The sequence below is a fragment of the Kryptolebias marmoratus genome, linkage group LG10 (assembly GCF_001649575.2).
Source record: "Kryptolebias marmoratus isolate JLee-2015 linkage group LG10, ASM164957v2, whole genome shotgun sequence".
NCBI classification, from domain to species: Eukaryota; Metazoa; Chordata; class Actinopteri; order Cyprinodontiformes; family Rivulidae; genus Kryptolebias; species Kryptolebias marmoratus.
This window is the reverse complement of record NC_051439.1, coordinates 20714673-20737731: the sequence shown is the minus strand read 5'-3', so window position 1 is coordinate 20737731 and position 23059 is coordinate 20714673. Positions and strand designations below refer to the sequence as shown.

The 23059-nt window shown below is 46.4% G+C and overlaps 3 protein-coding genes and 1 non-coding gene across 5 annotated transcripts in view; 2 read left to right on the top strand and 2 right to left on the bottom strand.

The window, feature by feature from the left end:
• Nucleotides 1-2402: 2402 nt before the first annotated feature.
• On the bottom strand, nt 2403-7540 carry LOC108246994 (coiled-coil domain-containing protein 85C-like). The gene is given in 8 exon segments (XM_025010240.2): nt 2403-3012; nt 3161-3259; nt 3361-3438; nt 4160-4218; nt 6423-6581; nt 6584-6956; nt 6959-7130; nt 7336-7540. Coding segments are annotated over 7 exon segments (885 nt in total). The 5' UTR covers nt 6983-7130; nt 7336-7540; the 3' UTR covers nt 2403-2919.
• An 18-nt stretch (nt 7541-7558) lies between these two features.
• hhipl1 (HHIP-like 1) lies at nt 7559-13516 on the top strand. Its single transcript, XM_017434814.2, has 9 exons — nt 7559-8049; nt 9082-9728; nt 9808-9951; nt 10276-10604; nt 11120-11246; nt 11343-11488; nt 11574-11655; nt 12180-12262; nt 12350-13516. The coding sequence occupies exons 1-9, from the start codon at nt 7585-7587 to the stop codon at nt 12910-12912; spliced, it is 2586 nt and encodes an 861-aa protein (XP_017290303.1). The 5' UTR covers nt 7559-7584; the 3' UTR covers nt 12913-13516.
• A 345-nt stretch (nt 13517-13861) lies between these two features.
• On the top strand, nt 13862-13934 carry trnat-ugu. Its single transcript has one exon. It is a non-coding gene; the product is annotated as a tRNA-Thr (tRNA).
• Nucleotides 13935-20632: 6698 nt separating this feature from the next.
• The window catches only part of LOC108247000 (isthmin-2), an 8491-nt gene continuing 6064 nt past the window's right edge, over nt 20633-23059 (bottom strand). For both annotated transcript variants that reach the window (XM_017434822.3, XM_017434820.3), the window contains 3 exons: nt 22712-22843; nt 22248-22307; nt 20633-21341 (listed from right to left, as the gene is read on the bottom strand). In XM_017434822.3, coding sequence (XP_017290311.1) covers nt 20824-21341; nt 22248-22307; nt 22712-22843 — 710 coding nt within the window. In that variant the 3' untranslated portion in view covers nt 20633-20823. The remainder of the gene's footprint in view (nt 21342-22247; nt 22308-22711; nt 22844-23059) is intronic.

Here is a 23059-nt window from a genome sequence, read left to right as displayed (position 1 = left end):
TTCAGGGACTTACGTCACGTTAAAACAGTTAATGTAAAAAAAAGGAGTTGACGAGACTGTCAGATGAAATTTACAGGAAATCATTCATCAGTCATGTTTGTTAGCTGAGAACATTTAAACATAACTAAAAAAGGAAAAATAACATAAAGAGTCACTGCATGACTACTTTTTACACAATAAAGAATCAAGAAGTTGAACTTTTTCCCCAAAAATGTTTCTGCAGATTCTGTTAAAACAGAAATAATAAGATGAACAAGTCAGCAGTAAAGCTTCATTTAGCCTCCTGAAAGGATTCATGTTTGGGTGATGATGGTGCAGAACATCATGTTTCTTGAAATCCTCCCTTTTCTGAGTTTAATTAATATTTTTGTCTTCCACAGTGTCTGTGGGAGGCTGATTTCCTTATCTGTGCTCTCGTTTGTTGTTCTCTTTCTGTTGCAGGACCAAAGCAGTTCGGGGTCACCTTTTCTGACCCCCGAGCGTTATTTATCTTTACTGTCTTTGTTTCCCGGCGATAAGTCGGGTCAGATAAGACAGATGTTTCCTCTTCTTCATCCTTGACCTGCGCTGTGCAAACCGTGGCCCAAACATTCGTCACAGCCGTTTAATCCGGGAGCTGCGGATGATAACAGGCTGGAGCGGCTGAGTGGTGGTTGGAGCTGCAGAAAATACTGAAGTAGCTGTTTGGAACAGGTGGGGACGTCACCGCAGAGACTCAGACTGACCCTCCCACGGTGCGCAAAGTGCAGTTTGTGTTCTCGGTTTGAACAGAAATAAAAGTGAGATCATCAGAAATGTTTGCTCACTAACCAGAGCTGCTTTCATCCGAGCTGTGGACCAGATCCTCACACTTTCAGAGCTGCTGAGGGGGTCATGGGAGGGTAACTGTCCAGTCTACAAGCGTCCAGTAGATCTGGAGGAAACTTATGAGCTTAAATCCGTGACTAGGGGTGGCGGAAGTGCTTTTGGGAGACTCCAAAGTCGTCTTGAAACCAAGATCCACGCCTACAAGGCAGCCGGTATCACCTTTCTGCTGTGTGGGCTAATGGATGTCAGATAAAGTGCCGAACAGTGAAGTTCTAACACGTGCAAACCTCCCATCGGTCTATAGTCTTGAAACGATCCCCGGTCAGGTTCACCACACGCCAGATACAAGAATCCCTGAACAGCTTTTGTACGTGGAACTGGCGTCAAGCAAGAGGTCCGTTGGAGGTCAGCGGAAGAGCTACAGCAGGGGTCTCCAATCCTGGTCCTGGAGAGCCACCATCCTGCATGTTTTCCTTGTTTCCCTGCTCCAACACACCTGATTCAGAGGTTAAATCACCTCTTCATGTTCTGCAGAAGCCTGTTAATCACCCATTGATTCAGATCAGGTGTGTTGGAGCAGAGAAACAAGGAAAACATGCAGGACCAGGACCAGGACCAGGACCAGGACTGGAGACATGTGGGGCGGCCAAGCGCAGGCTGGAGTGGAGTAAGGTGCAGCTACGTGTAAACGGAGCAGAAGATGCTGGGACAGCACGACCTGCAGAGACCAGGAGGAGACGAGAGGTCCTTAAAGCCTAACAGAAGCCACCGGCCAGGTGTTCGATATGTGGGAGGGTTTTTACTGCCTGGATTGGCCCGGTAAGTCATCGCCATCTACAAAACCCTGAACGTCACCGGTTGTCTTCGTGACGCAGCGGACGAATAGCACCGCCCTGATCGGGGGGATTGGATGGTGCTGAGGGGATATCGGAGGTCAATCCAGTCTTCATGAAACCAAAACGACACATGGAGCTTGGTCCTGGTGTGTGCAGGACTCTGCCAGGGCTGCTCCTCTGTCACACACAAACTCAACCCAACTACACCACCACCAATCTGCTTTTATCTCTAATCATCAACACTTTATGACCTTGCCTGTCTCTAACCTGAGCAGATCCTAAAGCAATAAACACATATTTACAGGATTTATCATTCATTACTTTCTCTCTGCATCATGTGCTAAATATTTACTGCTCAAGCCTTTCTGGTTGGATGCGATCCACGTTTCATTGTTTTATTCCTGTGACGTGAAACGGCAGTAAAGTTTAATCTAATCTAATCTGATCTAAACGTTATAAATGTTGTTATCCAGGTCCCACCCTGACCTCTCCGTGATCCGACCCAGAAACTTCTGGCTTTCCTTGTAATTTATTTACCTCAGATTCCAGACTCAAAGTGATTCTTCTATTTATTTTTTTTACTCATGTTGAAACATTTCTGCCACCAGATGGAGTCTCAGCTAATAAAAGTAACCTGGATGTAAAATAATTCAGTGCCAGTGCTTCCAGCTGTTTTAAAAACATGATTGATTTGATTTAAATTAAACTATCTTCCATTCGGTCAATCACTGAAACAACAAGCAGACTTTGATATTTATCTAAAAGTGTCTTCTTTGCTTTTTAATCTTCATGATTTACAGTTTTGCTAAAAAATACATCTTCAGCTACATACAGCACATTTAAAAATAAAACAGGTGGAAGTCGTTTCTATCAAATATTATAGTGACGCAGGATTCTTCTCGTGATGAAAGTTCCCAGCAAGAAATCCGCTCAATTCTCCGCTTGAAACAACTTGTTTCAGGATAAAAGCTCATCTAAAGCGTGATGTTTTGTTTTATGAATCAAATATTATCGTGCCGCCGGAGCTGAGGCATCCAGTCCGACAGTTACAAGCTGCAAAAAAACCAAACAAAGACAAAAAGAAGTGAAAACTTGGATTTGTTTTGTGTGTTTGCAGCGTCTGCCCACAGGGTGGCCTCATTAAGCAGCTCTGACTGCGGATCAGTTTCAGTCCTCCAGTCCTGCAAACGCCGTCCTAATTCAGTGGAGAAACGAGGCGGCGGTCCTTCCACTTCCTGCCACGAGCTGCGGCGCCTCCAGGATGGTTCTTGTGGGTTCACAGAACCGGTCCTTTGAGCCGGTTTCCTGACAGCTGCTGGCGGACGGAGAGCTTAGAGCCGGCAGCGTCGCCAAGTTTTCTCCAAACCACCTGCGAGGAAGAAGCACCGGCGGTCAGGTTCTTACCGGAAACAAACCAGAACGTTCAGGTCTCAAACTCCAGCTCTGACTGGATCTTTGGAAGCTTTCAGAACTTGCAGCCTCTGGCTGGAGGAAAACAAACTCGTGGTGAAACCTACGCTGCACATCTCCCTGACGATGACCTTCTCCTCCTCGCTGAGATCTTCATCGTGTTCCCTCGAGCCCTGCCGGTGGAGCTGCTCGTGAACCTCCGGCACCTAAAAACAAAAAGCAAAGAAATCTAAATGCACGCCGCCCAGAACGGGTCAGCTTGATTAAACACCCAGATCCCAGCAGCAGCACAGGTGAGTCAGCTCACCTTCACGGCGTGGACAACAGCTGTTGGTTTCTGACCCGGGGGGGACGGTTCTCTGCTGGGGGTCCGAGCAGGGTTCTGCTGAGGAAGAGGAGACGATCGCAGTCATCGATCGGTCACACACACTCAGAGGGTTGGGAGTAAGGCAGGAAGAAGCAGGAAGTGAGATCAGATCTGCTCAGAAAGAAGAAAAACTGAAGCAAATGGAGCAGGTGCTCGCTGTCACTGAGGCACTTTTCTTCTTCGCCCGCGGATGACTGGATTCAGGAGCTGTGAGCTCAAAAAGTCCTGGTCCAAACCTGACAACAGGAGCTCTAAAACGACCCGCGTCTTTATGCTAAGCTAACGTAAGCTAACCAACAACAGCTGCAGCTTATTTTATTCTAAAACTAACAATGAAAACAAGAATGTTTCAACCAGTTTTTTTCCTGTGTCATGAAGGAAAAAGGTGCTCTGATTGGATGCAGCCCTGATGGAAATAAACTCAGATAACTAATAAAGTTAAACCATCTTTGTGTTTTCCTTTCAGCCGGGGCTCGTAATAACGGCACAGGAAATGAAAGAAACCCTGAAACTAATCTGGTTTGATTTAAATGTTATTGCTTTGAGGCAGAACAAGAAATGAGCTTTTGTGTGATCACTGTCAACCTCTGAACATAAATAAAAATAAAAAATTAAACTCTAGAAGAACGAGTGAGCGTACAGAAAAGGATGCAGACCGGCGGGTTTATTCATGAAGCTCAGCGAGGAAAACAAAATGGAGTAAAATACAGAAGTGAAGAAGCAGATGTTTAATATTTACCTGTGAGAGGAGCTGCAGGTTCTCCTCCTCCTCCTCCTCGTTCTCCAGCTGGTGGACGTCTGAGTAAAAACAGAAAACCACGTCCATGTTGAAGTTATTATACTGCCGCTGTCGTGGACTAGATTTGGTAAATTAATAGCTTTTAATTGCTTGTCTTTCAAAGAAATGACCTTCTATTTATGAAGGAACGCTCTTTTCTTATCTGCACCTTTTCTGCTTGACAGTTTATTCAATTCAATTTAAAAACAGGACGCCATTTTTCACGTTTTTGTGGTATTTTTGTACTTTAGGCTTTTAGCTTTTTAGCTTTTAGCTCAAATAAACAAATTCTGCAGCTTATTTCTCAGGAAGGCCAGTCGTTCGAACCTGCAGAGTCTGTTTTTCAGCTTTAAACTCATTTGTGAGAATAATCCAGGTTTAGTTAATCTTGATTTTAACGCTGCTGCTTCTGTTTCCTTGTTCCTGAGCGTCTCTTTGTCTCCCAAACCTGTTATTCATGTCTTTTTGTCCCTCATATATGCTTGCTGGTTTCCTTTGTCTGTCGGCAGATTTTTCTTGTTTTGTTTCTTTTGTTGTTTATTTGTGTGTGTGCTCTGAATCGTTTCTGTTCTGAGTCTCAGTTTGGTTTTTGTCAGATTTAAGCAGCACTTTTGTCTTTTTTGTTACCCGCCTTTGAGTTCAGGAAATAAAGAATAAAGGAGAATAATTAAAATAAATAAAGCTGACCTGACAAAACTTTACAAATCTTGTGTTCTTTGTCTGCAGTGGCACATAAAATCCAACAAAACAATAGAAAACTGGTTGGTTTTGTCTACACCAGGCAGGAAATTAAAAGGCATCACAGAAGAGCAGAACGTTCAGGTGATCACCCCGACAGGAGTGAAAGAGACGCTGCCATTTATAACAGCTTCCTGTTTGTCGGTGCTGTGGGAAGTTCAGACAGAGAACAGGAAACAGAACCGAACGTTCCTCCTCAGCCCAAACAAACCCTGAAAGTCCCACACAAAGACTCACCTACTCCATCGTTATGATCCTGGCTGCTTGTTAAGACAAACTGACCTCGTTAGGACAAACTGACCTCATTAGGACAAACTGACTTCTTTAGGACAAGCTGACCTCGTTAGGACAAACTGACTTCTTTAGGACAAGCTGACCTCGTTAGGACAAGCTGACCTCGTTAGGACAAGCTGACCTCGTTAGGACAAACGGACCTGTTAGGACAAACAGACTTCTTTAGGACAAACTGACCTCGTTAGGACAAACTGACTTCTTTAGGACAAACTGACCTCGTTAGGACACACTGACCTAGTTAGGACAAACTGACCTAGTTAGGACAAACTGACTCAAAGCAGAAAATGGAGAAACTACAGGAGGATCTAGTCCACCTATAGAGGAGTGTTTTATTGCCTGATGTAACCCATCAAACCAAAAACTTTGACTTCATCGGTTCAATAATGACCTTAAAGCTCATTTCTCAGTCGAGCTCTTAATATGTGGTCATGAGGAGGAGTTAATCATATTTACAGCAAGCAGCAAGCTCCTAATAACTTCAGGGGAAACATGAGAGAGCGTCTCAGAGATGGAAGTAAGAAAACCTCCTCCTTAGACCCGAGGAGGATCTGACCCCTCCGGAGCCAGAGGAAGTAAGACCCGAGGACAGGAAGATGAAAACATGGATGTCCGCTGCCGGACATCTATGACATCTATGTAATGCCAGAGTCATGCCTGAACCTGCGAATAATGCAAACTAAAGCCTCAGATGTGTGTTTTTAGTGCAGTTAAAACACGTTAAAAACACATCAGAAGCTCACAGCTCCACTCCTGCAGAAAAGGCAAATGTCAGAGATAAATTAACTGTTTATCAGACAGAAACAATGTTGTGTTTGACATGAAACTTCATGCAAATTTATCTGAAAGCCACAGAGATCCACAACACAACACATCTAACAAGCAAAGAATGCATATCGCCCGCCAGCTTTCAGCCGAAGCTTCAGCCTGAGACCTCCTGGAGACGTGACAGTTTCAGCTTATAAAAAAGATTTTACCTTCAGATTTGTAAAACTGACCGAGTTAGAGTCACTTCTGTGCTGATTGTTTCCAGGAAGTTTCATTCAAATCCGTCCAGAGGTTCAGGAGATATTTTGCTAACAGACATGCACGTGCAGGGATGGGCAAACATGTATTTAATTTATATATTTTATCTATGACCTGATTAAAGTTTTAATATTTTGGCTTTTGTTGTTCCGGCCTGTGATGGACTCACCTCTGAGGACAGACAGGTCATCCGTGGACCTCCTGAGGAGGAGATGCTCCTGATGATGATGATGATGATGATGATGATAGAGGAGGAGGAGGAGGAGGAGGAGGTGGTGGTCGGGACTCCCCCCGCTGCTCCCGTCCCCCCCCCGTCCCGGCTGGACTAGCTGTCCACGGAGCTCCGGGATCCGGCTCCGCTCCGCTCCTGGTCCAGCAGGAGGAGCAGCTCCTTCAGCTCGGAGTTCTCCGCCCTCAGCGCCTCCTGGCCGGCCTCCAGCTCCGTCAGCTTCTGCTGGAGCAGGAGCAGGTCCCTCCACAGGACGCGGGCCGTGTGGCAGCCGAAGCGCTGCCACTCCCGGGACACCTTCCGGTCCTTCTGCCGGTCCTCGTGCAGGAAGCAGCAGAGCTCCCGGAGCTCCCGGTTTTCCTCCTGCAGGCTCCGGGTCCCGTCCCTCCTCAGAGTCCCGCTGCGGGTCTCCAGAGCCCTCAGGGTCCGGATCAGGTCCTCCTTCCCCAGCCTCAGCAGGTCCTGGTCAGGCAGGTTTTGATCAGGTCCCCCAGGTCCATGTCTGAGGGTGTCCCGCAGAGGACAGCGAGTCCTCTAAGTTCTTAAAAAAAACAGCTGATCCATCGCCGTGCGGGACACCGGAACCAGAACCGGAACCGCAGCTGTTCAGCCGCAGGGGGAGTTGGACTTTGTAAGATTTCTGTAACTCTGGGGAGACAGGAGGACAGAGAGAGACAGGAGTGAGAGGAGGACAAGAGGACAGAGAGAGAGAGGGAAGGAGAGGGAGGGGTAGGAGGACAGGAGGACAGGAGGACAGGAGGACGGGGGGGAGGGGGGAGACAGCACCTCCTGCAGGTGAAACAGACACCTGCCCGCATGAAAACCAATAATTAAAACAAATAAATAAACCAACCCGGCTTCCGTCCTTTGCTTTTTTACCAATTATTGGCTGCACGATGAATGATTAATTTTCTGGAGTGGACCCAACTAAAGATGGCCGCCACAGCTGACAGAGAGCTGGTTCTGACTCAGTTCTGCTGTGGTGGTAGCTGAGAGTCATTCTGACAGCTCTGATGAGAAGCTTTGACCAAAAACAGCCAAAACTTTATTATTTCTCAGTTTTAGACGAGCTTCGGTTAAAACTGAACCTTGGCTCAACTCGATGGAGGCCGGACTAAAACCTGGTTCTGGTCGCCATCTGCTGGGAGCACAATCTGGGAGTTCGGCCCAGAAACAAGGTTCCGATGAGGGAGGGGAGGACGCGTCACCAAACAACCAAGTCCAGATCGAAGTCCAGAGGATCCACAGGACACCTCTTCAGGTCCCCTGCTCCCAGAAACACGGCGCCATGCGGCGGAGTTCGGCTCAGGCCCGGTTCTGCCGGGCCCTCCTGTGCGTCCTGGCCCTGCACGTGGCCCCCGCGGAGCCCCACCCGCAGTGCCTGGACTTCAAGCCGCCCTTCCGGCCCCTCAGGGACCTGCAGCTCTGCGTCATGTACAACGAGTTCGGCTGCTGCGACCACCAGAAGGACCAGGAGCTGCTGGCCCGGTTCTACCGGGTCATGGGCAACTTGGACGAGCGCGGGTACGCGGACTGCGCCGGGCTCGTGCTGGAGCTGCTCTGCCAGGTAGGCGCGCAAAGGTCAAAGGTCGCCTGGCTCCATCCTTGGCACTTATGTAACCAGAGGGGGGAAAACAACTTCTCCTTTAACTCTTTTAGAGGAAAAGTTTGAGGTTTCTGAGCTGACAGATGTGGCCAGATGTTCCGTTCAGGAGAGGATTAATTATTTCACACAAGAAAACATCTGAAATAAACACGTGACGGGAAATATAGACACACAGATTGTTTCCTGATCGGTTTTATTCATAAAAAAGTTGAAAAAAATCAAACATGATCGTGTTTTTTCCAAGAAAATCAAAGAATAAACAAGTTCATTAGTTTTTATTGATGCAAAAATCAGAAAAGGTAAAGAAATTAAATATCTGTACCATTCAGTTTATTTTCACAGAATAAACAAACAGGTTTAATCTACAACCTCAACAAAGCTGTAAAACCTCACAAACTGGAATTTTATTCACAATAAAACGCTGAAAGAACCGAGTGTTTAGACTAACAAATTATACAATTTAAAAAAAAGGTCATTTTTAAATTTTATTTAAAAAAAAGTTGCTCCAGATGTTTCCTCCTCTTCTCCCATCAGTCTGTAAACATCTGGACCTGAGGTTGTCCCATTCTGGCTGTTCAACAGTCCTGGATGGGAGCAGATGTTGTTCTAAAACCTGGACTAATGCACCCCCATACCATCAGAGAGGCAGGCTGACCTCAGAACAGTTCTCGTCTTTGGTCCAGAGGAGACACATCTGTTCACATCTGGCTTCTTCTTTGCCTGATGGAGCTTTAAGCAGCATTTGTGGACGGCACGGTGAACTGTGTTTACAGACAGTGTTCCTGAGCAGAACCAGAACCAGAACCTGACCTTTGACCTCAGAGGTTTCCACAGATTTAAACATTTTCTGTGTTTCCATTGTGAATAAAATGTAGATTTATGAGCTTTGATAAACATTTCATTCTGTTTTTATTTACACTTCAGTGATGAATTATTTTTAAATTCTCATTTTTCTTCTTCTCTTCTTTTCGGTTCATCTGTCTGGGATCTCAGGAGTGTTCGCCGTACGCCGCTCACCTGTTCGATGCCGAGGACCCGAGCACCCCGCTCAGAACCATCCCGGGCCTCTGTCCCGACTACTGCACCCGGTTCTGGAACCAGTGCCGCTCCACCCTCCCCTTCCTGTCCGACGACCCGCGCGTACGTGAGGCCGAGCACGACCGGCGCCGCTTCTGCAAGCTCATGGAGCTGGACGACGCCGATTACTGCTACCCGCATCTGCTCGCCAACCAGGACCTCACCAAGAACCTGGGCCGGGTCCAGACGGACTCAGACGGCTGCCTGCAGCTGTGCCTGGAGGAAGTGGCCAACGGCCTCCGGAATCCGCTCGCCATGGTGCACGCCAACGACGGCACGCATCGCTTCTTCGTGGCGGAGCAGGTGGGGCTGGTGTGGACCTACCTGCCCGACCGGTCCAGGCTGGAGACGCCGTTCCTGAACATCAGCAAGGCGGTGCTGACGTCGGCGTGGGAGGGCGACGAAAGGGGCTTTCTGGGTCTCGCCTTCCACCCCAGATTCAAGCACAACAGGAAGCTGTACGTGTACTACTCGGTGGAGGTCGGGTTTGACGAGCGGATCCGGATCAGCGAGTTCAAGGTGTCGGCCCACGACATGAACGTGGTGGACCACGCGTCTGAGCGGTAGGTACGGGCCGCGCGCCGGGGCCGCAAACGCCAGCAGGGTCGCCGGTGACGCTCTGCTCTCATCTTTTACCTGAAGAGTCATCCTGGAGATCGACGAGCCGGCGTCCAACCACAACGGAGGCCAGCTGCTGTTCGCCGACGACGGGTTCTTGTACATCTTCACAGGTGATGGAGGAATGGCAGGAGATCCGTTCGGGAAACACGGAAACGCCCAGAACAAGTAAGAACTCCAGTTATGTTTTAAACGTTTCTCTAAAGCACATAAATACTGGGAAAGACGCTGAATGAGAGTTATTAAAGCTAAAAGAATCAGAAAACTACTCAAAGTGGTGGCTAAAAGTAGCAAAATACTAGCTAAAAGCTAAAACAAATACAGTTAGCTATAAGCTAAAGGTATCAAAAGACGAGCTGAAAGTAGATAAAAACTAAAAGCAGCTTAAAAAGACACAAATAGAGCAAAGATGCTGAAGCAGATGTTTGTAAATAAAGTTTCATTTTGTTTTGAAGTGTAAAAGTTCTAAAAGCTGAACGTTGTCTGTTCCAGGTCGGCCCTCCTGGGTAAAGTCCTTCGCATCGACGTGAACCACAACGAGAGGGGTCCGGTCTACAGGATCCCTGCAGACAACCCGTTCGTGCACGAGCACGAAGCGCGGCCCGAGGTGTACGCGTACGGCGTCCGCAACATGTGGCGCTGCTCGGTGGACCGAGGCGACCCGCGGACCAAAGAGGGCAAAGGTCGGATCTTCTGTGGCGACGTGGGGCAAAACAAGTTCGAGGAAGTGGACATCATCGAGAAGGGTCGAAACTACGGCTGGAGAGCCAGGGAGGGTTTCTCCTGCTACGATAAGAAGCTGTGCGCCAACAGCTCGCTCGGTACGGAGGACCCGGCTCCTCTTCCTGTCCGGGGCTGTGGGGTCGTTTATTACAAACTAATAAAAACGCAGACTTGGCTGGTGGCTTCGAGTCTTAAAGGTTTTCCTGCTCAGAGAGGACTTGAAGCTCTCAGAGAGCTCAAACCTCCGAGGCCACCTAACCTGGATCGGCACCAAAATTTGATCCGCCGTTTTCTGTTTCGACGCCAACATTTCCTGAACATTTCATCCAGATCTGTTTGTCAGTTTTTACCTGATCTCTACAAACGATCCGACAAGCGTTCACTTCTCACCGATGTCACGCTGATTGGGACTTTTTTCATTTTTGCACAATCTGACACCATTTCCTGAGATCCTGGAGTGATTTCTATAAGACGTTTGTTGATTCGAAGCACCAGGTCTGAGGAATAAACGACTCCAGTCCAGTCTTTCAGAGCTCATCTGGTTAATTGGAAACCAAACATTGAGATGCAGACTTTAGAAATGACTCATGATGTGCTTTTGTTTTCCTCTCAGATGATGTGCTGCCTATTTACGCCTATCCTCATAAGATGGGTAAGTCGGTGACGGGGGGCTACGTGTACCGCGGCTGTGAGTACCCCAACCTGAACGGCATGTACATATTTGGAGACTTCATGAGCGGGTGGGTCGATTGTTTCTGTTGAGCTGAACCGAGGTGATGTTGGATGTTAGATGTTAGACGTCCGGTCTCGTTAACGTTGGTTTGTCGGTGTTTCAGGCGTCTGATGAGCCTGCAGGAGGATAAAAGCAGCGGGCGGTGGAAGTATAACGAGATCTGCATGGGGATGGGGCTGACGTGCGCCTTTCCTGGACTCGTCAACAACTACCAGCAGTACATCATCTCCTTCGCCGAGGACGAGTCGGGTAAGAAATCAGCCGAACCGCCTGAGCTCCTCCTCCCAGTTTCAGGTGATAAAGCGCCTTTTTGTTTTTGTTTTTTTACCTGCAGGTGAGCTGTACTTCTTGTCCACGGGATTACCGAGTGCCACGTCTCCTTCGGGGGTCGTTTATAAAGTGGTGGACCCGTCGAGGTGAGAAGAAATCTCTGCTGCAGAACACGACAGACTTTTCTTTGATTTCCCGGGAAAATACCGTTGTCTGTTTGTAATCAGCGAGGAGCTCGAGGCGACGCCGTTCGTGAAGTCTGTCGGTTTCAGGCCGAGTCTTATTTTAGCTCAAACTGAAGCAGCGTGGCGGCTCCCGGCTGTTTCTGCGTTTCCTTCAGCTGCAGATTGTTGTGAAAGCCGACCTGTTTATTTCTGACGCAGATCTGGAACGACAGCTCATACGAAAACAAATCTGTTAACTGGATTTAGGTGCTTTTATAGCTATAAAACACGGATTTTTACCTGTTTAGACAGGATTAATGTGGAGGTTAGTCATGTGATCCAAGCTTCCTCGTGGTTTTTTGGTGAATTCATCCAAGTGCTTTGTTTACATTAAGTGCGGACCCGTCAAACTGCTCCATTTGTTGCGGTTCGTGGTAGTCCTTTTCATGTTTGGTTCTATAGTTCGCAGCGGGTACTTTTAAATAATCTCAGTGTTGATTTTTCAGACGCGCTCCACCGAGACAGTGCCACTATGACCCTCTTCCTGTCAGAGTAAAAAGTAACCTCATCAAGTTTGTTCCCCAAGAAAGTGAGTCCACCGACAGATCCGTTGAAACTTTCTAAAACTTTCTTCTGTTTTTTTTTTACACTCCTTGACATATTTTTTCCTCGTTAGCTTTAATTGGCGTTGAGCCTCCAGCCGTAAACGAGCCGGAGCCCACACAGACGTACGACTGGCTACTGGAGCTCCTCAATCGGCTCGGCAACGCGGCGCCGACCCTGACCGCCCCCATCCCCGCCCCGATCCAGACTACCACCAAACCAAGCAGAACTTCGAGGCGGAAAGGCCAAGGGCAGAAGACCAAGCCCAGAACGAACAACGCGCCCGGGCTGCAGAACGGAGCGGCGAGGCTGGTTGGGGATGAGCGCGGTGACCGTGGCCGGGTGGAGATCTACGTTAACGGGGAGTGGGGCACCGTCTGCGACGACCTGTGGTCGACCACGAACGCCGAGGTGGTTTGTCGGCAGCTGGGATTCCGTCACGCCCTGAAGGCGGCCAGGAACGCTGAGTTCGGCGAAGGGAGGGGACTGCAGATCCTCCTGGATGACGTTCAGTGTAAAGGGTCGGAGTCTGACCTTCTGAGCTGCGCCCACGCTGGAGTCGGGAGGCACAACTGCGCCCACAGCGAGGACGCCGGGGTGATCTGTGGGAACTCGCACCCTGTCGTAGAAACCTAACTGTGAACTCCTTTAATCGATCAGAACAAATACGCTTTTCTAAAAATCAATCTAAAGTTTGACTCAATATCTCTGAGAGAAGAAATTTCTCATTCCTATGAATGAGCAACTCCAATACAACAGGGAGCCATAATTTTCTCACTGCTGCTGGACAGATTTAAGTAAAGAATATATGAAGTATAATTGCTGTAGTTTGGTTTTAGGTACATAAAAAAAGATAAATTGGAATATAGTACAGACTTGTTATAGTGCTTCGAATAAGCTGCTACATTCAATTCAAATTACAGCTAAAAGTTCTTCTCATGGCTCTATATTGGGTCCGATTCGACCCAAATGCTGATTTATTAGGTCACGTAGAAATAGGCAATTGATTCTAATCCTTTTTTTAAAATCACATCTAACAGGTTTTATTAAAAAACTCCCACTGTGAATGCAAAATGCACTTAAATATCAAGCTATACAAAATAATAGGTTATTAATAAAACAAAGACAATGAAGCTATTCTGTTCTGCCATAAAAAAGCACTTTCTGTTGATCTTCCCTGGTTGTGGAAAGACTAACTAAAGTTTAAAACGTAATAAAAAAATAAACGAAAGATTCCTTATATATTTTTGCTCGTGCTGTAAATGACTGAATAATTTAATAAATAATTTGAACAAACCGGCTCCACTTCCGGTTTCTCTCCGCGTCACTAAAGTCGTATTCTGCCTCCAGGTGTCGCAAAGCCGGTGTCGTAAGACGTCCGTTTTACGACAGTGCCTCACCAACAGTTTTACTAATATATTAGCGAATACCGGCTTTGTTATGACCTAAATGGTTAATTATTGAAACGTTTAGGGTATATATGTGTTGTCTGCACGACATTACATTTAAACTGACAAAAATAAACGTCACTAAAACGGCGAAAGTGCAGTGCTAAAAGAGCTAGCGCACCAAATGCTGATACGTTGGCTCCATAGCTCAGTGGTTAGAGCACTGGTCTTGTAAACCAGGGGTCGCGAGTTCGATCCTCGCTGGGGCCTCGAATTTATCTTTTTAAATCCTTGTTTATTTGAGCCATTGTGAGTTTATTTACGTGTTGAGCACCAAATCTTAAGCGTTGTTACCTCTTCTCAGGCTGGTGTTGTGCGTCCCTTACGCTCGCCTGCCGCTAGGTGTCAGTGTTGCCTCATTTAAGCTTGAACTCTGACCCCCGAGGCCCCACTGTGGAGTTCAGGGTACAAAGAGATCTTTATTTGGCTGAAACGTGAGCAGTTCTAGTATGAAATCAAATGTCACACATTATACTAAAACACTTCTCTGATTGCAACCCTGGTGTTTTCAAAGAGGTAGCGCTTTAGTACCAATAAAGGCAGCCTTGTTTTGAACAGGACTGCAGATTTTTATTCCTTTTAAGCTGCAAGAAAGAGCTTTAATACCAGTTTATGTCAGTGGGTTCACTTACCTAATGACTTTTTTATGATCTGGGGGTGCAGTCCTTTAAATGGTCAGGTTCTGCACAGCACAATCTGAAACTATCCACATAAAAAGGCTCCAAACCACAGCAATGAAACACCTTCCTATCTGACTTAAAGAGCTTTCAGGACTGAAAGGCTAACCATTCGCTGGCAGGAAGTGGAAAGGCATTATGTAAAACGAACCCCCTCCTGAAAATTACATTCAGATGTTCTTTCTTCCTTCGTTCCGTGATTGTCACGGTAATCCTCGGTTCAGTCGTGCGTTTTTCCCCCCACGGGTCACTTGCACGGGTTGACGTGTAAGTAAGAAAATAAAGATGAAAGGCCTCGAGTGATTTCTGGTAATTAGCGTTCACCGGTGGCCTCGCCTGCAGCCGCCTTTGATCAGACACCTCCATAAACTCTGTCAGCGAAGGAAATACGCGACCTTTCTCCGTCCTCCCCGCTCGTTGCCTTCGCACGGTGAAGGTTCGCGTCCGTTCACGCAGGCGGGTCGCTCCACTGACCCCTGGCCGCCGTAAAAAGTGGACAAACACAGTAACTCGGGGCAGAGACAATGGAGACAAAAAGTCAGAATGTGTGCGAGTTCCCGAGCCTCACACGCCGTGTGGCTTCCAGACGAAACACAAAGCGAGGACGTTAAAGTTCTGCTCAACCAGGTGAGCCTGAATCACCGATAACCTCCTAAGAAAACAAGGTTTTATTAAGTAAACGCCCCTGGAGACAATAAGCTGACCTCCAGTGCACAACGTTCAGACCGCGAGACCGCAGTCCTCAGCGTGGGAACACAAAGGAGGGTCAACACCGGAGGCCGGCGTCCTCTAATGAGGATCTTTCTCCCTGTAGATTCAAGATATGAAGTCTTTTTCACTCAGCTTGTTCAAGGCGGGGCGCCTGAGTGTTCTCCGTTCGACAGAGGAGATAATTTTCCATTTAATCAAACCAGAACGTCAAACTGTGACACCATGAATCTGCGGCGGACAAGTTTGAACCCTAAAACTATGAAACCCAGCCTCGGTGCACTTAAAGCCCGCAGAAAACAGCTGAGATGTTTAGGATTTGTGCGCTGAAGGAAAAACTAAAACATGGCGACTGAAATGGTCTCCGGAGACAGAGACAGAGCCGTCCTTATCGTCCTGCCGGCTTACGGTCGGGGTTAAAAAGAGGCTTTCTTCCATCAGTTACCTGAAACAAACAACCTAACATTCATTATGTTGTTTCGACGGCCAACTGGTTTGGAGCTCACGCATGAGGAGGCGCTCGGTTCGTGCCCGGATCAGCAGAAATGGGCGCCTCGTCTGATTTTTTGGGGGCCAGTTTTGGATGAATGGTGGCTTTGAAGGCTGCCAGCAGCTCCTGACACGGTTGGGTAAGCTGTCAGAGAGGAAAGAAAACATCTTTTCATAACAGGCGAGCTGAACTCAGACAAGCCCCCCGGTTTAAATCTTACCTCTCAGGTGATTCTTTTGCTGTTTTTGTGTGTGTTTCAGGTTACTTCTCGCTCCTGGGCTGAAATGCGCCACATGGAGTGTAAAGATGGCTCCTTGTTGACGTGGCTTCCAGTTGCGTTTTTGGCTCTCAGATCCCAAAGTCAACAGCGATGGTCGACCGGCTTCCTGCAGACAAATACATCATTTACCCTCTGTTTTTACTTTTAGAGCTCTTATTCCTTCACCCTTTCATTGTTCTTTGCACGCTTTGTGCTAACATTTATGAACAGATCATAAATTACACAAGTGAATATGAGTCACAACTTAAGTATGATAAACTCAAAGGTTAACGGCTACAAAGAGCATCCATTTTTTATGTTAACTTGAAAAAATATTTGCAGATTTGTAGTGTTTGGATTTTTGTCCTTTTTACAACTGTCAAAAATAAAGTTGCCATTTTCTGCCTCTTCATATTTTGTTTTTTTACATACAGGACATGCAAAGTTTTATTTATCTTCCAAACAGTCAGACTTGTAATCTTTTAAGATGATCTTGATCAGTAGATCTTTCTAAGTCTTACAAACATTGGCAGCTATTTTACTCAGGTTCCCTCAGGTTAAGACCTGTTTTAGTGGGCTCATCCAGTCATGTACTTTGAACTGTTTTGTTCGTTATGGTCACTTTTTTGCAACAAATTCACAGGTAAAGTCTTTGTGAGTATTTCTTCCCGATTTACTAATAGCATATTATCTAGTATAATGTTAGCATAGCGATTAAGCTAACGTTAAAGTAACGGCTATGGTAACATTAGAATAGCAGGTAAGCTAAGATTAGTGTAGCAACTAAGCTAATGTTAAACTAACGGCTAAATTAACTTCAGTGTAGCAGCTAAGCTAACGATAGAGTAAGGGCTAAATTAACATCAGTGTAGCAGCTAAGCTAATGTTAAAGTAACGGCTAAGCTAATATTAGTATAGCCGCTAAGTTATTATCAGACTAACGGCTAAATTAATATTAGTGTAGCAGCTAAGCTAACGTTAAAGTAACGGCTAAGCTAACGCTGGTGTAGCAGCTAAGCTAACATTAGTACTGTTGCGGCTAAGATAACAGTGATGCTGTGAAGCTAACGTTAGCACAACAGTGCAAACAATAGCAAAGCAGTGATTATGAGGTTAAACTTTTATAGAAAATTGTTTTTGTGTTTTTTACTTTTTCATTTTTAACCAATTTTTTGGTTTTCTTTATTAATCTCTTTACTCGACTCCAACTTTTAAATATCTTATTTTAGTAAATAAAAATTAGAAAAGTTTATTTAATTTAGAATACAGAAATAATATTTGTTTCTCTCTAAAATAAATTGTTCAGGTTCTTCTTTATATAGTTTAAGTGCTTAAAAAGGGGGATTCATTGTCTTATATAATTTTAAACCTTATTAGCTCAAATCTTCTAAACTGAACTCCTACTAAAAGGCCCATTGTGCACCTTTTTGTGTGTCTCATGTGACCCGAAGTAAGACGACTATCTGAAGATGTCATCGCTGTGGAGGACAACAATCAAGTTCCTAAAACTACATCAGGAAGACGTGCCTCCAAATGAGAAACTATGCCTCTGAGGCAAACTGCCGATGAGTCAGAACAGCCATTCAACCCGAGCACATCGATTTACTGAGAGAAAAATGCAAAATATCTGCTGAATGATGGGTGTGGAAGTCATTAGGAAGTTTAATTCTCCGCAGTGCAGACAGACTGGGGAGAGGTCGGTGCGTTACTTTGGTTAAAACATTAAAAGGGGAATATTATTCTGCAATCTTGCGAACATCTGTAAGCCGACCTCGACTTCGCTTTTCCAACGTTAATCCCGAGCTTTGATTGCAGACAATTTGCGCTGTCCGCGTTGAGGATCAAATTCCAGTTAATCCTGGAGTGGAACTGGGCTTGAATGGGTTTTAACAGGTCCTCTGGCAGCCGTCAGCGGGGTTTAACGAGCGGCAGGCGGGCAGTTAACGTGGTGAAGCACGCCGTTAGGTGAAGTTCCACCATTCCACCAGAAACGTTAATAGACACTTGTCAAACCGAGGTCGTCTTTTTCCAGCCGTTTCCTTCGCACCTTCCGCCCTTAAAGTCAAGTCAAATTTATTTATAAAGCACTTTTTCAGCAACAAGGCGATTCAAAGTGCTTTACACGAAAATACAGAGTCGTAAAACACAACAATATCTAAAATATGAGCTGAGATAATCTACAAGAGTACAGAAAAGCTACAATAAACAGAATTAAAGTCAACTAAAAGTACCAGAAAGTTAACTAAGAGTTAAAAACATTTGAATTAAAGACTTAAAGACTGCGGTGGTCACAGTTTGGGTGACAGATTTGATTGAAAGAATGTTTATTTCCAACAACAACAACAAAAAGTGTGGTAATGTTTCAACGGATAATAGATTTTAATGAATATTTCCTAAATAAACCACTGGATGTTCGTCTACAACAGAATAACCTTTAAAATGGCCACCACAGCTAATCCACCTTAAATTGCTCCAAATCAGTCAGTTTTACAGATGCTGAGCTAAAACCTGGTGTGGTAGTAGCTGAGAGTCATCCTCAACTCATACTCTGGCGTGAAAGGCGGCGGGTGACATGCATTCTGTCACCTTTTAGCTTGTGTAAAATCAAACATCTGGTTCTTTAGTCTGTTCGCTGAACCGCTCTTTACTGCTCCTCCAGCAGCCATAAAACACAGATTCCTGAGCGTGTGTGTGTGTGTGTGTGTGTGTGTCCAGCCTCCTTTCACTCGTTATTTTCTCTCCTCATTTTTCTCCGAAGCTGAAGTTCAAAAGGTTCGGCCGGTGGGGGATTTGGGGGGGAACTCCTGTTTGCTTCTTTCTGCCTTTAATGACTCCTCTCCGTCTTCTTCCTCTCCCGGCGCGCCAACGTTTTTTACCTGGAGAGGAAAGCACGAATGCGACCGGCTCCGGCTTTACTTAGAGCCAAAACATTTTTAATAGCGTTGTAGATATGAACCAGACTGTTCTGTGTTACGAAGAAGCAGAGACGGCAGAGAAATCTGACTTGTTTTCCTGTCAAATTAAAGCAGATCTTTAGTCGACATTATTGGAACCGATCATCTGATGATATCTAATATTTCCCCCAGACGTGTCCGGTTGTCCGATTGTTGATTGTAGACGGAAAAACGGGACTTGCAGAGATGTTTGATTGTGGATTTTCACCTGAAACCTCTTTGTTTTGTAGTTTTGAGCTCAGAGTCCGTAAAACTGACATTATCGCCCGTCTTGGCCTTGTTGGCGGCAGGCGATGAAAACGGGAAACCAGGTGGTGACGTGATAATCTGGAGTCAGGTTTAATGACGTTTATTCTGCACCTTGAACCTCCAACACATCCCGAGGAATTTACGTGAAATCGATAAGATCGGAGTCCGTTAAAGGAGTTAAAGGAACTCCGTTCTCAGCTGGGAGTCCTGAGAGGAAACATGGACAAAGATCCGGCCGAAGACAGCAGGAGCTGGCAGGTGGAGAGCGTTTTTAACTGCTCGCATTTACCGACCTTAAATAAACACTTTATGAGAAACGTGAACCGGGAGACGCTCCAGGTTCTGAGGCGTTTGAAGAGACGTGATTTTTACAAACTGAGGCAGGAAGACTTTGTCAGATATCTCAGTGAAGTTTGATCCAACCTTTAATTAAAATATAAGTTTTCTTGGAATTTGGTCGTGATAAATAGTTCTTCAGGTCCTTTAAAGTCTTTTTTCGGACCCAAGCTGCTTTTTCACTCAGTTTCAGCCCAGTTCTTGTACCTGCACCCCTGGTTCCCTTCGTTTTCCACACGTGGTTCCATTTTCACTTCATCCTTGGGTCCTTTACCAGAACCCCGGGACGTTGAGGGTTCTGCTCAGTATCTTAGCTGTTCCTCGCACTGCGGGAGGAATGTGTGACACCTCAGCTGAGACAGTCCCCTCCGTCCCCTCTGTCCTTTTGTCCTCTCAAAGTGTGAGTCAGCGGGGTCGCTGACGCCTGAAGAGACAAGGGGACACTCGGTAAACACGCCGGGCTTTTGAAGTGTCCTCCTTCAGCCTGTTGTTCTAAGGAAGTAGATCATCAGGGTTCTGATTTAACGCTTCCTAATCTGCCCTCAAATCCACAAAAAAAGACAAGTTTTCTTTCTTTTTATAAATCATCCGTCAGAGTTTCTGCTTTATTATCAAACACAAACATTAAATGTTCCATCTGAACTCCAATTTCACCTTCTTAAACTTTAAAACACAATAAACATGAAATAATGAACAACTAAATGTGAAGAACCAACATATTTGACGGGAATGTCCCTTTAAGTGGAGCAGGACATGAAGAATTAAAGGCCTAGCATTCACTAAAGGAATGTATATCACCCGCCGCTCAAAACAAACTTGTTGAAAAAATTTAGCCTTTTTGTGCAAATCTAAAAATAACACAACTTTACAACCTAAAGGTGCTGAGAGTGTGTCGAGAACGACTCTCAGCTAAAAATGAACTCAGTTTAAAGTCAGATTTTATTTCCTGTTCAGCAGCTTCACACGACGGAAGATTTCAACCAGAGGACAAAAAAAACACCAATAAATATAATAAACACACACAAACACACAGAGAGACACACAAAGAGACAGAGACACACACAGGGACACACACAGACACAAACAGGGACACACACACAGAGACACACTGAGACACATTGAGACACAGTGAGACATACAGACACACACAAAGACACACAGAGAGACATGTAGAGACAAACAGACACACACAGACACACACAGAGACAAACAGACACACAGACACGCACAGACAGACACAGAGACACAAGCAGCTGTTGTCCTTCAACGTTTAAAGAAATAAATCAGCTGATTAAAGAACAAAAAGTCTCCGGTTTTCAGCTGATTTCTTCTTTTTTTTCTGCTCAGGAACAAAAAAAGTTCTAAATGTTCCTGATCTAATTGACCAGAACCCTTTAGTCCCTGAGCCTCGTCCCGATGAGACGGGTCAGTACTCCTGAGCCTCTCTGAGCTCCACCTGGAACTCCGGTTCCGGAGGGTTCTCCGAGCACCCCAGCCCGTTGTTGGGGGGCCTCACCGAGTGGAACCTGCTCCAGTCCCCTTTGCACAGGATCCACGGCAGAACGTCCACCTTGTAGTGCAGCTCGGGGGAGAACTCTGTGCTGATCAGGTCCGGCGCCCCCGCCCCTTTCCCCCGCGTTATCAGCTGCATCCGGTCGTCGTAGCAACAGTGCTGCTCCGCCAGCGTGGTGCTGTCGTAGGACAGCATGGAGCGGACGCAGAACCGGGCCGAGGGTTTGTAGATGTCCAGCCGCTCCTTGGGTCCGCTGGCATCCCTCCAGCGGTACGTCCTGCGGAGCCCGGCGTCCTGGATGCTGACGGTACCGTAGACGACCTCGGAGGGGTAGGAGCAGGGGCAGCTGGGCAGCTCGGTGAGCACCTGGTGCAGGTACGCCTGCAGGAAGTCATTCCTGCAGCTTAACCACTTCTCACAGCTGTCCACATCTGGGACGAGACATCAGAGACAGAGGGTGATCAGGTTTACAGGCAGAGGATGATCAGGTTTACAGGCAGAGGGCGATCAGGTTTACAGGCAGAGAGTGATTAGGTTTACAGGCAGAGGACGATCAAGTTTACAGGCAGAGGGCGATCAGGTTTACAGGCAGAGGGTGATCAGGTTTACAGGCAGAGAGTGATTAGGTGTACAGGCAGAGGACGATCAGGTTAACAGGCAGAGGACGATCAGGTTAACAGGCAGAGGTTTTATACAAATTTACTTCTTTAAACTTCAGAAATAAAAGCAGAGTGACGCTAAGTCCTGAGTGACTCTGCTGAAAAAGCTGAAACAGATTTACTGACGCTAAAGGAAGCAAAATGATAGCCAAAAGTAGCTTCAGATTAACTAAAAATAGAAAAAATCTAGCTAAAAGTAGTTAAAGGCTAGCTTAAACTGGTAAATGCTATCCAAAAGTTGTAAAAAGCTAGCTAAAAGTAGAAACTGGCTAGCTAAAGGATAAAAGTAGCCGAATGGTAGCTAAAAACTCTAAATAGTATAAACAGACAAAAATGGAACGAGTTCGCTGAAAGACGTTTCAAAGAGAATGTTTTACTCAGCATTTATTTCCAAATCAAGTTAAATGTTTTAAAAAACGTCTAAAAGTCAGAAAACAAAAACAAAAAGCCAGCATTGCTCTGAAGGGTTCCATGTCTGAATCACGGATCATGTTCTCCTCTCCGCTGGATCTTTGTTATGTCAGCGGAAGAAAACGAACGTGTCGCGGCGGGAGAGCAATAAAACAGACACTGCCGCGCGCCCCTCGGCCTGCTGGGAAAAAAAAGATCTGAAAAACAGCCACTCTGAGGGGGATGCTTTGACCCGGCTGGAACATAAAACCCAAAAAACAAACGTACTCGAGTCTGTGCTGCTGGTCGTCTGGAGAGGCGTCAACTCGGTCACCGTCATCACTGAGTCTGCAGGACGTAGACAGGCAGGACGGAGACAGGCAGGACAGAGACACAGGAGACATTATTAAAGCCAAAGAACCTCCAGAGATTCACCGTCAGCATCAACATATTTTTAAAGCGTTGGAAGATTTAATCATCGCTGCAACAAAATCAAGCTGAGCTGCTCTCAGACGAGACAAACTGCAGGTCAATAAAATAAAGTCTTTGAGACGCTCCGAGGACAAAACTAAAACTAAAAACACAAAACGGACGCAAATAGAGATTAAAAGGACGCATGAAGAGACAAAAGGAAACTTTTCATGTCTTAAACTCAACATTAAATGTTTTGGATCAGTCTTTTGTTTGGTAGCTAACTCAGAGTCCTCAGAGCTCCGGTCTGAAGCGGATCTTCAGGTCAGGAGGCGTCTCACCTGGACAGGTCTCCAGGTCACACGTGCGCGACTCGGTCGCCGTGCACGCATAGCCGCAAGACCGGGTGCGCTTCTGCGACCCGAACCCGCAGGTGGCGCTGCACGGAGCCCAGTCGCTCCACTCCTCGTAGTCTGAAACACACAGCAATGATGAGCGGGTGAGTGGGACGGGGAGGACAGAAGGGGGAGGAGGACAGGGAGGACGGGGGGACGAAGCCTTTGTCGTGAATTCCTCGCTCAGCTGGCGAGTAGGAGCGCCTAAAACGGGCCGGGGAACGACGGCGTGAGACCTCTGAGACAAGCTGCGAGGATCTTAAACGCACCGCTGTCGGGGGGGGGGGGGGGGGG